The 14,667-nt window shown below is 35.3% G+C and overlaps 1 protein-coding gene across 2 annotated transcripts; it reads right to left on the bottom strand.

Moving 5' to 3' along the window:
• Positions 1–1,987: 1,987 nt before the first annotated feature.
• On the bottom strand, positions 1,988–13,080 carry LOC100251643 (uncharacterized). Of its 2 annotated transcripts, XM_010655341.3 has the most exons (5): positions 12,668–13,080; positions 4,472–5,096; positions 3,339–3,621; positions 2,216–2,280; positions 1,988–2,118 (listed from the first exon to the last, which is right to left on the bottom strand). In XM_010655341.3, exons 1-4 carry the CDS (start codon positions 12,777–12,779, stop codon positions 2,230–2,232), a joined length of 1,071 nt encoding a protein of 356 aa, XP_010653643.1. In that variant the 5' UTR covers positions 12,780–13,080; the 3' UTR covers positions 1,988–2,118; positions 2,216–2,229. The 2 variants fall into 2 exon arrangements, with proteins under 2 accessions (XP_010653643.1, XP_002283240.1); XM_002283204.5 differs by having other exon boundaries at positions 1,988–2,280.
• Between the last annotated feature and the right edge of the window lie 1,587 nt (positions 13,081–14,667).

The following is a 14,667-nucleotide window of genomic DNA, read 5'->3' as shown; positions in this document are numbered from 1 at the left end:
TCTTTTTTTTTTTTTTGGAGAGAGGGAGAGAGATTTTTGGAGCATTTTCTGTGAACTAGATCATTCCGACTAGTGTTGTATGTTGTCGTTGACAGAGCATATACCCAATTCAATTCTTGCATCAATCATCTGACAGGATGGGCATGTGGAAGCAGCCATCCTATTTACTGTTAAACTATTATTTTTATGTTGTGGTGGGGTTTGTTGATGTTACTAATATAGGATTTTTATCCTGAATAGTTATACTGTTGAACTGGTTCTTTTTGACAGCTTGATCCAAGGGTTTTTTAGTATAACCTGATTTCCACATACAAGCATGCTGTAATTACTGGGGGGATTTTTATGAGAACCAGGGGAGATATTTTGTTTTGGATGTCCAGACTCCAGTGTGCAATTGAACTTTTTGACTTTTGGGAGTTCATCTTTTAGTGCCATTAGGATTTATCTGTTACAGTTGTACCAAGGCATTGGATTAGAAACTACATTCAAAGTGTTTGATTGGAGCAAGTAACAGGCTTCTGTCACCACAATGTCATGCTCAAATATTGCAACCTTTATCCATATTTGTGGATGCCATGGAAAATAGTGGAAAAAAAATATTTATAGAATTAAAAAAAAAGGGGGGGCTTCTCTCAATGTTCTTTAAACAAAAAGATGAAGAAAATTTGGAAAAAAAAAAAAAATAAGGTATATTTCTCATTAATTTAATTTTCTTTTCATAAATAATAAAAGCAAAAGAAATTTTTCTCGAATTTTTTTTTTATTCTCTCAAAATTACGAGTAAAAAAACTTAAACTAAGCTTAAAAACTTTAGGTGGTATCCAAGTGAGGAATAAAGATTCTAGGGAGGGTTACAGCATGAACCCTGAATCTTTCCGAAAGATGGTGTTTTGCCTTTTTAAAAACAATCGAACAAAACAGATGGGCATGGCTTTGGGTATGGGTGGAGACGTGAGGTGGACCACATAAAAAGTTTGTAGGGGAATCATATCAGACCTCTTTAGTCTTCATCATAATCCAATCCAGTCTTAGCGTAGAGTTAGAACAGGAGGAAACATGAAAAGTAAACATTTGCAGAGAGAATTTATTCACATGAAGATTTTTTAAAAAGAAAAAGATATAAAAAATAAAAAAAAAACGCGTGCGTCATTTTCCTGATGACCGAGCCTGCACATAAGGATAGCCAGAGGTTATCCAGCAATAGAGACAAATGCCAACCATGACCATGATCTCACTCTTATTTGTCGGGACCAGTAAGTCCGAAAATGATATGGTCAAAGAGTACTAAATATCACCAACCAAGTACCACCACCACCAGCACCACCAGCCATCTCTTCATCTTCCATTTTTATAAAAAGAAGATTTGTTTAATAAATTAAGCCAATCATTTACCTTTTTTTTTTTTTAATTTAAAAAATAAAATAAAACTTTAACGAACAGATAGAAAAAGACATGTGAACACCACCATGACTCCTATCCACTAATAAAATGATAACATCATAATGCAATGCTAACTTGCTCCCTTACCTACCTTTTCCAGATTCAGTGGAACCAGCCCCCCTCCATTAAAATTCCTTTGACAGTTCAGCAAACTTGTTAGGGGAATGAATCCTCCCATCATCCATGCAGATACCATGTATTATAATTGAATCAGTGTACAATAATTTATACATTTATATTTATATGATGGATTCATGATCCAACTCAAGCTGTCAAGGTGCCCTTCTAAACCAATATCAGCTTATTATAAATCCCCAACCCATGTGACGGACCTTTCCTTCTCTCCACAAACGTAAAACAAAATTTTGAAACTTGGTCTTTTAAGCCTTTGTGCTTCACTTTATGCACAAGCAAAACCATAGGGCTTGGCAGCCATTGTCTAGGCATTGGGTTCCACAGCCCAATCCTCACTCATGAGAGGGAGACAAAGAATAATAATAATAATAATAATAACTATAACTATAACAACCACAACAAGAAGAGAGCATTTAATCAAGTCATATAGTTCCACCAGAGGGATTATAGTCAGTCATATGGAAAGCAGTATTATCATTCACTCCCTTACTAATATTAAGATCCAAAAGGAGACATATGACGCAAGCTAAACTGTAGTAAGGACTGTAACAAAAACATAAGACAATGAACCTACCATCAGAACAGTCCAAAAAATGGACAAGAAATTTAAACGTAAATCAGTCATACAGAAAATCCCCACCTAATCATTGTCACTTAATGGTTCTGGGAGTAATCAAAGCTCAGAGGCTGCTGACAGAAAGGAGCCTGCAAAAATAAAAAACGTAAATATAATTATTCAAAGACACAAGTGTGTGCATGTAGGCATGCACAGACAGAAAAAAGCAGGAAATATTAGACACCTAAAAGGCGTAATTCTACTGTCAGTGGGAGCATACAACACTTGAAGAACTAACATAATATCATACAAAAACGATGAATACCCAACCCGTTTCCACAAAATTGGTATTGCAGATAAATAATAAAAAAAGTTCCATCACATAACAGTGTTATTGATATCAATTATAAATGAACTACAACCACCACAACTAAGTTTTGTCACACTCGTTATTCCTGTGTACCTCAATTCTTTTGTCAAAGAGGAAAAATGCCACATTTACCATTGCAATCATCCTAAATATGAATTTTCAGAAATACTAAATCCCAGAAAAGAAATGTCTACGGTGACATAAACAATTCCCTCTTCCGAAAAAAGTAGTGGACAAACTAATTTTAAGAGAGATGTGCCCTCCCTCCAAAAATGCACTGTTTTAAAAGCTCATGAAAGCATGCTGATCATAGCAGGACAGCCATTATATGTATGCTCTATGAACAATTTAGAAACATAACCAGCATAAAGAGGTCCAAATCTTCACAATTACTTCTTTCAACAATTCTCTCAAGTTCAAGCAACATTACACAATGCCTTTACAAGATTATTGACAATTCAAGAGGAAAGAGAATAAATACTCCAAGTGACATGGCATCAGGTGACATTGAGTCTCAAATAGGGGAAACTAATAATAATTATAAGAATAATAGGAGACCCAGAAGAAAGGTCTTATAAGACACTTTGTAGAACCATATACAAGACAGTTTGTATGAGCAATATCTCTGACATTCCATGCCCAAGGGCAATTGAGTTCACCGTTTTTGGATGACCAACTTTTAATCTGGGAGAAGCAGGATCCTTAAAAAGCATTTTTTGGGTGCTAAAATTATGACAGTTCCTTTTATTCTCCCAGAAGTAAAAAACTGAATTGAACTCTTTCTCTGGGTAGGTGGGTTTTGAGACACTATAATGTAATAAGGGAACTGTAGTTTACCTGGAAAACAGCATGTCTAAACTGCTCGTAAGAATGTGCATACATCATTGAATGACTAGGCCACTGCAGATAAACAGCATCCCTGGATGTCTGATTCAGTCCCATCGCACAGAAAGGGTTCATGATTGGGTTTGAAGGCCTGTAGCTGAGGGAAGCTTGAGTCCTTTGAATCTGACCCAACTGAGGAAAACCAGTATCATACTGCAGAAATGGATGTTGAATCTTTTGTGCATCGAAAGGTGCCAAGCTAAAGCTTTGGTTTGTAGGAAGGTTCCTAACATATCTGTATCAATTCAAAAGGCAATTCAGTTTGGATTCAGGATCCATTTGTTAAGCAATATTAGTATGTATCCTCCTGATAATTTGATAAAACAATGCACCAAAGTCAAAATAACATTCAGTTAACTACCACAGAAACAATCAATCTAAAATAAATAATTAAAATTACTTTGGATCACAAACCCTTAGAAGAAAAGAGGCTTAGGAAATGATTTCCTTTTTTTTATAGGTAACAAGATATTTAGGAAATGTGAAAATGCATTGACAACACCACATAGTTGGAGAGCAAATCAAGGCCTCCTTTAATCCCTTGCCACAAAACCTACCCCAAGCAACACATACAACTTAGAAAATCAATCTATTGTGAAAAAGCATTGACAACAAAAAGCCCTCCTTTAACCCCATCCCTTGCCACTAAACATTCCCCAAATAACACATACAAGTTAGAAAATCAATCTATTGCATATCATAAAACCATAGTTTCCCAATGCCAAGCTGATCAAATTATAATATAATTTCTCAATGGATTATTTAAAAATCAGGTGCCCAAAATAACTATTTATATCGATAAGAAATATCCATTTTTTTATGCATGTGACTAGGAGACAAATGGATACTGGGCAAAAAACACAGGTGTCTCAAACAAAAGAGATATTGTAATATGCATGCTTACCAATCACACAGCAAAATAAGACAACCCAAAAATAAGAAACCCAACAACAAACAGACAACTAAAACCAAACAAAAGGAAATCTAAAATCCAATATAGAAATATCAATCCAACAACAAATACACAATCAAAATCAAACAAAACAAGGAAAACCCAAAATGCAATATAGAATTATCAGCGCTACCTCTCATAGCTCCGATCATAATCTGGGTCAGTACGATCTTTCTCTCTATCTCTGAAAATGGCGACCCGAGATGAAGTACCGCTATCCCTGATGCTGATGTTTTTTTCTGGATCAGCCATGGAGTTCCTGCAACCTTCATTCTCATCTCCGTTCAAGCACAAATTTTTTCCATCTGCTGGGGCCTGAGGCAATGTATCATCTGAGTCAGGACTGGCAGGGGTACTAAAGATACGTGCTCGTGCCTTGTCATACTCCTCCTTCCTCTCCTCCACTGTTCTAACAGAACTTCGTTTGATCCCAGTTTCATTTGTTTCATTTAAGGATGTTTTATTAGGCCTACGCCTGATTGCAATTTTAATATGTTCAGGTTTTTCGTTCTCCGATTGTTTAGCAGGAATTTCAGATAAACAGATTGCAGGACATCTGCTTTCAGCTGTTTTCATAACCACGATTCTATTTGCCAGACCATCTACACTGTTATCCTGAACCATGGTCTGCAAACCATAGTGTAGAGCAACACGATGAGCTGCAAGCCGAAGGTAGGAAGTGGGGAAATGTTGGAACTCGAATTGCTGTTGATCAGGGTTCTGCAGGAACCTTTGAATGTCAAGTTCCATTCTCAAAACTGGAAATAAAAGGGATAGGAAAATTTTAGTATTTACAAGGATGAATAAGGGCATATATCCCAGAAACCATAGCCAAAAAAATATAAAATGATAAAGTAAGAACTTTCACTATACATTATCTCCAGAGAATAATAAAATCAAATCAAGTAACTAAATGTAATGTCACAGCCCAACAGCCAACTTTACTAATATAGTTCTACTTTTCCAATTATATTGTAAGAGACATTCTTTGTGTAGATTAGATTTGCAAAATGCGCAGAATCTGAAAGTATAAATATGAGAAATGATTTATAATATTTTGTAGGCAAGCTCAAAACTCAGCTAAGTTGCTTCCAATTTATGCATCCAGCTATAAGTTCTCAAAGTAGCAAGCCAATTCAGTTAAGGCCATGAAGAGCTCAAGTGCTAGGACCAAATAGAAACACTGACATAAAATACCAATACATGGTTGCAGAGATGGACAAAGTACAATGAAAATTTATACTTTGAAGGATATCATCTATGAAATATTTGCAATATGCACATTCTGGAAGCATAAATAGATCAGAATAAATGTTAGCAAATAATATTATGCCCATAACTCAGAAAAATAGCCGGTGCTTCCAAATAGAAGTTTCAAAGTCCAACTAGCAATTTGCACAGGCATGTTATAGTTAGGTACATGACAAACTGTTGAAGCCAACTAGAAACAACAATACAAGATATGAATATTGAAGTGAATCTATCCTCTTAACATATAAGCTGTGTTACATGTATGCGTTAAAAGGGTGAAGCACTAATGACATGTCAACATGACAGTGGTTCTATGGGGCAAACTGTCAGATGCACTAAATCTCAACAAAGAGATTTTCTTCAATCAAGTAAAAATGATGTAACAGTGAAAGGTACTACTTCAAAAGACTCAAATAAGAATGAGAGGACCAGAAAGAGACAGATCAAAAAGACTTCTAAAAGAAGAAACACAGAGAACAAAGTCAATAGAAAATAATCTTCTGAAGTAGAAGAGCTTTTGAGACAACATCTATCCTATATAACAATTTATAAGTGTATTATTTGAGTTTAACATGTGAGAGAAAAATTAAAAAGCAATGAAATCCTAGAATCGGTGTGACAAAAATGTCCCATAAACATGGAGAAGCTCATCTTTTTATAATAGCATTACGTTTCACATATGCATATAAGGGTACTTTGGCGTCTGTTTTGCCTACTATTGATGACATTTCATGCCAAAAAAGAGAAGACGCAATTGCATTTAAGATGAAGGATTCCCCTTATAGGTTCTGACTAGTAGCTCTCACCCTATTTTCTTCAGCCATTAATTTTGAGAAGCATGTGAAAGATCTCACTTTATGACTCTCCTAAATATCAGATATCTCTTAAACATATTCTGGGTATTTTTAGCTCGTATTGCCAATAACTATCCCATGCTTTCTTTTATTAGTAAAAGCTTATGTTATCGTAAAAGTAAAACTAACAGCATGCAATGAATCACTAATTCCTAGGATATGTCATATACTTGTCTCTAGCTCCTCCTCTAAAATGTGAAGCAAGTAAACCAAGGCAAACATAGAAGAATGTGCCCATATCAATATCAGCTGCGTAAGAAGGCAAAAACCAATTTGTACATGGGGTCGATCACAACACCCTTAAGCACAAACTATAGAGCAGTATTGTACATTGTACAAGAGGAATGTACTATTACGGTGCATTGTCCTAAACCTGGGAATTTACATGATTGTTCTCATCTCAGGAATGCATACCCTGGTCTACATGTACCAACCAAAAAATAATAAATGAAATAACAATGACAAGCAAAAAGGAGGAGATATGGCTGTGGAAAAAAAAATGGAAAATCACCATAAAAGCATGGCCTATGCTTAGTCCTACTAGAATGGAAAATGGCACAAGGGAAGTGCTTTTAGAAAGCACACCCATAAAGTGTCTTCTTGATAGATCAAGAGTTTTCTAGCCACTTTTTTCTTCTATTTGATTGAGAGTGGAAGCCCTGTATTTTGTCACAGTAGATCCCCATCCTGTGCAAAGTTTCTTTCTTTGTGCGGTTGGCCATAATTAAAAATCCCACACAGAAGTTCTTGATCTAAGCAAAAGGAGAAAATTCTCAGTAGTTGCATCCTCTGTCGGTCTCATCCTTTTTTTAGCAAACCTTCTTATACTCCAGCATCCACTGATAAGGCTACTAATAGTTGGGAAGGCTGTTCCCAAGTTCTGGGTCTCAGTTTAGCATGTGAATCATTTCCCCCGATTATAGAAAAACTTTCAAAGGATATGCAGAGATAAGCAGAAGATTAGTTCGTGCTTTGTTAACTTGAACAAGGGAATTATATCACTGATTTTCATAGAAATTGGCTCACATTCTGTAGTTTCTGAAATAGGTTGATCCCACAGTATCCTTTTGTAAGCTATTTCTTTGCTGTTTTATTCCTTATATGTAAGTCTTAACTTTCTATGTGTATATATATATATTTGAAATAATGCTGGCAAAAAGTCTTGCAAAGGAGAGTGCTTCTTCTTTTTTAATTATCTATTTTTATAGGACAGATCATGCAAATGGAACATTGAAGAAGGTAGGCAGAACCAGAATCCTGCTCGGGCTTGTAAAAGTTCAGTAGCTAGTGGATCATTATGGATTATACAGCATGCTTGTGGCATAGCATTGCTGTCTAAAAATAGAGGCAAACACCAAAAAGGCTTGGGTTCAGGAATAAATTCTCACACAAGTGTTCCGTCTCTATTTTTTTTAAGAGTAAATGAAAAGAGTGTATTATAAACAAAAGGCGCTAAAACAGCACTCCGAAGTACATGGGGCGTATACAACGAATGCTTAAGAGCGCAAAAAAGGAGAAGGACCAACAAAAACAATGTCCCTTAAAAAAGAACCCACCCAATCCACAAAATCTACAATTGAAGAAGGACCAAAAAATAAAAACAACCTACACCAATACCAAAGATTACAAAGGAAAGCGTGTTTTATTCCTTCGACGGGCTGTTTCTCATTTTTGAAAGCTCTCCTATTTCTTTCTTTCCATACGATTCAAAATAAGCGAAGAGGAGCTGCCTGACACACCTTTTTCCACCTTTTACCAACAAAAGAACCATGTTATCCTAAGAGCGTGTCCCTAACAAAATGAGGTATCCAAAGCACACCAAATAGGGAGAACAAAGAAATCCATAACACTCTTGTCTTGACACAATGGATAAGGATGTGATCAATGATCTTTTCCTCTTCAAGACAAAGGAAACATCTATTTGCTAAAAACCATCCAAATAGATGATTCCTCTAAAAACCATCCTTTCCTCTTTAAATGATCCAAAGTTAGCTCTAAGGGCGGGAGAATTACCCTCATTAAAAGTACATTGGCCAACATTCCCATCTACCAACTGTCCCTTTTCAGAATGCCCAAGTTAGTGGTTAAAAGGCTTGAAAAATTACAAAGAGATTTTCTTTGGGGAGGGGGAAGCCTGGAAAGGAAAATCCATTTAATCAATTGGGGGGTGGTGTGCACTCAAAAGGAGAAGGGGGGTCTTGGCATTAGGAAGATTGTGTTATTGAACAAGGCCTTACTGGGCAAGTGGATTTGGAGATTTGCCTTTGAAAAAGATGTTTTGTGGAAGAAGGTGATCGGGGTGAAGTATGGCCTAGAGGGATGTGGTTGGAGATCTAATGAAGTTCGTGGTCCTTTTGGAGTGGGAGTTTGGAAGGAGATATTGAAGGAGACAAGCTAGTGTTGGGATAACATGGAGTTCAGGGTGGGAAGGGGGACTAAGGTTATGTTCTGGACGGACCATTGGTGCGGTAACGTAGCGCTGTCCCAAGTGTTTCCCCAGCTTTATGCCATGGCGGTTTGTAGTAACGCAACGGTTAATGAAGTGTGGGACCCAAGCCTTGGTCAAAGAGGGTGAAATCTTAGATTGTTTAGAGATTCTAATGACTAGCAGCTGGTGTTAATAGAAGAGTTGCTTCTTTTGCTAAGGGACTTCAGGATATCCTCAGAGGAGGACTCGATGTTATGGAAAGGAGGGGGTCTTGATATTTTTCGGATTCGGGTGGCTTATAATATGCTGGCAGCCCCCAATCCCCTCGTCTTTCCGGAAAAAAAAGCATTTGGGTGGACAAGGTCCCAACCAAAGTTGTTTTCTTTGCGTGGGAGGTTACTTGGGAAAAAATCCTCACGTTGGATAGGCTGCAAAAGCGAGGGTGGCAGCTCCCAAATCGTTGTTTTTTGTGTGGTTGTGAAGAGGAAAATGTAAATCACATTCTTTTACACTGTACAGTGGTCAAGGCCCTTTGGGAGATCGTCTTTGCCTTATTTGGGGTTCAGTGGGTGTTTCCAAAGACAGTCAAAGAGGTGTTATTTTGTTGGAGGGGCCTTTTTGTGGGTAAAAAAAGGAAAAAGATATGGAATTCCATTCCGTTGTGTATTTTTTGGACGGTTTGGAAGGAACAAAATAGGTTAGCTTTTAGAGGGGGCTCTTTGGCTATTCAGACACTCAAGAATTCTTTTGTATGTAGTTTGTGGAGTTGGGCTAAGGTGTATATGGGAGAGTCTTCTTCGCTTTTAGGCTTCTTGGAGTGGTTAGCGGCTCCCTAAGGGCTGGTGAGGTGTTCCTATTTTTGCGCTTTTGGCCTTGTGGCTGCCTTGTATACTCCCTGTATGCGTTGCGGCCTTCTGGCCTTTTTTAATCTATTTTGCGCTCATTTATCAAAAAAAAAAAATGATCCAAAGTTAGCACCTTTGCCCAAGAAGCCTCCCATGCGAAAAAAACCCAGCTTTGAAGGAACCCAAGAATTCCAAATTACACTAGCAGGAAAGGGTATAGTACTTTCTGACTCCAAGGTCGAATAAAGGGCTTTAACAAAAAACTTTCCATTTTGTCCTGTCCAAAACAAGTGCTCCATATCTATGATCCTCTTAAGCCAGCAAGGAAAAAAATGAAAAAGGAAATAGACTTCCATAACTATAACATATTTCTCATCCAACAAGAAATCATAGATTGGACCATTAAGAAGAAACTGTCTGCCTGCAATGGTTGACTTAGACCAGGAGACCAGTCTCAATACAAATAAGTTCACTCAACTCTCAAGCACAAGTCCTTGTCTCCATGGCATGCAATGGCGTCGAAGGGCAGACAATATACTCAAATGACACAAATAAAAGATCAAATTTATGAGAGGCAATATAAAAACTCAACATTTACGCTTATACGTATGCATAACATGGTTCAAATTCAAACTAAAGTTGCTAGAACATACTAGAAGGCAAAGGGAGAAAAGGCCACATATGACATGAGTTAAGTTGAAATAAAATTACAGTATTCACCTTAATAGGAACTATGGCCATGGAGAGAACAAATTTTCAGAAGGTAAAAGCCATAAAGGACATGAGTAGGGTAAGTGAGAATCACAATATTGCCACTAAGCACGGATAAGGAGGAAAATATATTTTGGCAAATTTCAATGGGTGGCGAATTCACAGTTAAATCCTAGCATATTCCTCCTCATCAAATGAAAGAATGCAGGCATTCCTCTCATGCATTGTTTGGAATCCATGGGTCCCATGAGGATCCTTTTTTTGCTTAGGAAGCTAGATGGGGGAAGCATATTGACACTAGACCAGCTCAAAAGGAGGGATTGGAGGATGCTGAATAAATGTTACTTGTGCAAAGGGGAAGAAGAAACAACTAATCACATCCTCTTTCATTGTTCCATAACAATCATGTTATGACAATTAACTTATGCTCTCTTTGGAGTCCAGTGGGTGATGCACTCAGTCAAAGAATTTCTTCTTCGCTGGCATGGTTCCTTTGTTAGAAAGAAGAGGAAGAAAAGCTTGGTGAGCAGCTCTTTTATACTTATTTTTGACCATTTGGAAGGAGAAATAGGAGAGCGCTTGAAAACACTGGAAAAAAAAAAGGATCAAGATATCAAACATCATTAATGTACAATTTTTTGGAGTTAGAGTGTACACAAGAGATTGCTTATTGTCCATGATTGATTTTATTGATTGGTTGAGCTCTAACTAAGGCAAGGGTGTTGGTTTTTGTGAAGCCCTTTGCCATGTTTGGCCTTTTGGCAACGTGTATTTCAACAAGTATACTCTTGTGCACCCCTGTGTCCTATCTAAAAAAAGTCTATATTTAAGCACCTTCTCATTCTTACATATCATTTTTTGATATGTGAAAATTCATGTTATTAGTGACCACCCCCTCCTTTTGATCCAAAGTTAACACCTTACCCCAAGAGGCTTCCCAAGCATAAAAACCCACTTTAGTAGGAAGATCATATTCTAATTCATTGCACCATGGCAAGAGTTTTATGGGAGTTATTGTTTGCTCTTTTTAGCGTAATGTGGGTCCTTCCTTATTCAGTTAGATATCCCCATCTTGGTTGGCATGGTATCAACATGGGCAAGAAGTGTAGTAAGGTGTGGATGGCAGCCCCCTCATGTCTTTTTTGGGCAATTTGGAAGGAAAGAAATAGAATTGATTTTGAAAATGAGGAGTTTTCGATTCATAGGATGAAAAATTCTTTTGTATGTAATTTTTGGTTTTGGACTAAGTCGATTGTAGATGAAGGACCTCTTCCTTTAATCAGTTTTTTTGATTGGTTGGGTTCTAGATGAGGGCTGGTGATATTTTGTATCCCCTTTTCTTTTTGTTCTTGCTTTTTGGCACCTCTTGTATACCCCTTGTATGCTTTGAGTCAACCTTAAGGCGCCCTTTATTCTAATATATTTTTTCTGTGCATTTACTTATCAAAAAAAATTAGTGACAGAAGATTTTATTACTCCTGTACACAAAGAGAACTAGAAAGATCATCATCACAATATCTAATAAATACTCAGTTTGACTGAATCAAAAAGCTAATCCAAGTTATATGGTCATATAAGTTAACAAAACCTCAAACACACATCTAATCACCCAGCAAGAACATTGTAAAAATATGGACAAACCATTACCAAATAAAACCAAACAGCCTCAAGACAAGTTATCGTATATTGAAGAAAACATTCAAGAAGTTACATAATGGCAGCAGTTAAACCGAGAGGAACTAAATAAACAATTTACTTTACAAAACCATAAAATAATACCAACACCATCAAATCTGATCTAAGGGAGTTCAAGAATTTCTCATAGTCACACTAACAGACAATCTTAGAAGCCCCAAGAAAATTAAACCATAATGGTCAGCCCTATTTCGTGTAAAAAAGAACACAGCTTTGAATCTAAACAGATTGCCTCGACTTCCGATATAAAGAAATATCCCAGATTCAAAATTCTGATTTATCTTTCTTTTCCCACCTTTTCTCACAAACCAACCATGGCATGTTTCTCAAAGCAGACATAGATCTGACACAATTAAACCCCAATTGGAAACAATCCCCTCAAAACCCTAACCCCAACCGGATCGAAAAAGAAACCACAAACCCAGAACAATTCCAAAAAAAATTTTAAAAAATTAAAAATTAAAAATAAAAAAAGAAATCCAAACACGTGTAGATGTGCAAATAACAAAAGAAGCGAGAGAGAGATAGATGAAGGGAAGACTAACTGGTGAGACGATGGCGAGGGTTTTGAAGAGCCTCGACCAAGAAAGGGTCGACCATGGACTCCTTATCTCCTGGAGTGGCTGAGACATCATTGGCGTATGGGGCTGAATCCATGGCGAGAATTTCCCCCTCTCCACAAATGCCTTCTCTTCGGATTTTCTCTCTCTCCTTTTCTCCTTCTCCTCCTCCACCCTCGATGCTGAGGACCAGAGGGAAGAGCCAAGGGTTAAGAAGAAGAAGAGAATCTACTTCTTATGAGCATCACAATTCTCACAAGGCCGAAACGAAAAAGATGGAAAGAAAACCCTCCCCCTCTCTCCCCCTCCTCTTTCTATATCCTCCCCACCAAAGAGAAAGGATGCGACCATCCATACACCTTTGATTTATATGTCTCCCCTTTTTCTTCAAGGAATATAAAATATTATTTATTTATTTATTTCTTTATACATAATATCTTCCTATTTGGGTTTTGACTCCATTCCTTGTATTTATCTGTTTCTGTCCAATCAAATTTTTCCTTTCCAAATTTTTGTAACTCTAAATATTAATTTCACTTTAATTTAATTATCATTCTCTGTTATTCTCTTCCCCATGGCTTTAATGATTGATGCTTTTCACTTCCTTGCCCTCTTTTACCTCAATTTTATTTTTTTTAAAGTTTTCAATATTTTCTTATTTTAGGCTTTTTTTTTTTATGAATTTGTGAGTAATTTACTTAAAAGAAAAAAAAAATAGATTTTCAAACACTCATATGAAAAAATAAAAACATAAATTTATAAAATTCAAATTTCAAACAGTTATTTAAAAATAATTAATATTTTATGTATTTTTTTTATTAAATACATTACTTTTGATTATTTAGATAATACCTTTTAATAATATAGCTATTATCTTTGACGATTCTAAGTATCACTTTTTAAGTGCATGAAATTTAAATTATTTTTAAAGAGATTATATTTTATAATTATTTTTATATAAGTGCACAAAAACTTACTTTTTTAAAAAAACTTAATGAGTTATATTATGTGGTCCTTTATGTTGGTCAACTCTTATAATATGCAAATTATATATATATATACATAAAAAATGACAATGTCTTGTTATGATTTACTTATAGAAATTTTTGTTCTAATTATTTTGATAGTTAACTATGCATGTTTTGTTTTACTACTTTTTTTTAGAAAAAAAAATTATATATTGGTAATTTATTTTCATAATTGAGAAAAATATTACATTTTTTAATATTTAAAATTTTCATGATTTATTATTAACAAGCACAAAAACCCCAATGGTCTAAATAGAAAAACAATTTTGTGAATATGAAGAAATAAATTACTAACTAAATTGAACTTGTAACTAAACTGAACATATTAATAACAAGTTCACTTTAATTATGTTAAATGATGTTAATAAGTTACTTTTAGCTGAATAAAAAAAACTAAATATTTTGGTATTTTCTATTCAGCTAAAAAACAAATATCACCTTAGTTTTTTACTAGACAAATAAATTTTAAATTAAGTGAGATCTACTGTTTACATTCTTTAATAAATCAACTAACTTTTAGGAATAATTTGAAATTTAAAAATTAATATAATTAATGAAAAAATATTTTTTACAACAAAATATTAACTATGTGCATGTCATGATAAATTTAGTTTATTTACAGATTTAAAAATTTAAAAAAAATTTAACCCTTTCATTTTGGATATATACTAAAATGAGAATATGAATTAAAATTACATTTTTAAAGAACCGATTTTCACTTTTATTGGAATTTTAATTTCCATCTCTTTCACATGGCATTTGCAATACACCTTCTTTACAGACCAAGTACCTCCTGAAAGTTAGGGATGAAACACTCTTAACAAAGTTCCATAATTTACTTCTACATGCAATAAGTACGAAAAATAGGCTGATGATGTGTAATTTAAATATACTTTTTGTTTTTTATTTTTAAAAATAAAAATAATGATAATTTGTAAAAAAAAATACAAAAACTCT

The sequence above is a fragment of the Vitis vinifera genome, chromosome 8 (genome assembly GCF_030704535.1).
Source record: "Vitis vinifera cultivar Pinot Noir 40024 chromosome 8, ASM3070453v1".
Classification (NCBI taxonomy): Eukaryota; Viridiplantae; Streptophyta; class Magnoliopsida; order Vitales; family Vitaceae; genus Vitis; species Vitis vinifera.
Note: the sequence above shows the minus strand (reverse complement) of the source record. Positions and strands in the feature narration are given on the sequence as shown.

Bases quoted from the DNA above. Each gene is read 5' to 3' on its own strand.
- LOC100251643 (XM_002283204.5), bottom strand. From the start codon at position 12,779: ATGGATTCAGCCCCATACGCCAATGATGTCTCAGCCACTCCAGGAGAT. The intron at 3,622-4,471 runs GTAGCGCTGATA...GAATTGATACAG, and splicing joins TATGATCGGAGCTATGAGAG to ATATGTTAGGAACCTTCCTA. The intron at 2,281-3,338 runs GTAAACTACAGT...TTATTTTTGCAG, and splicing joins TTAGACATGCTGTTTTCCAG to GCTCCTTTCTGTCAGCAGCC.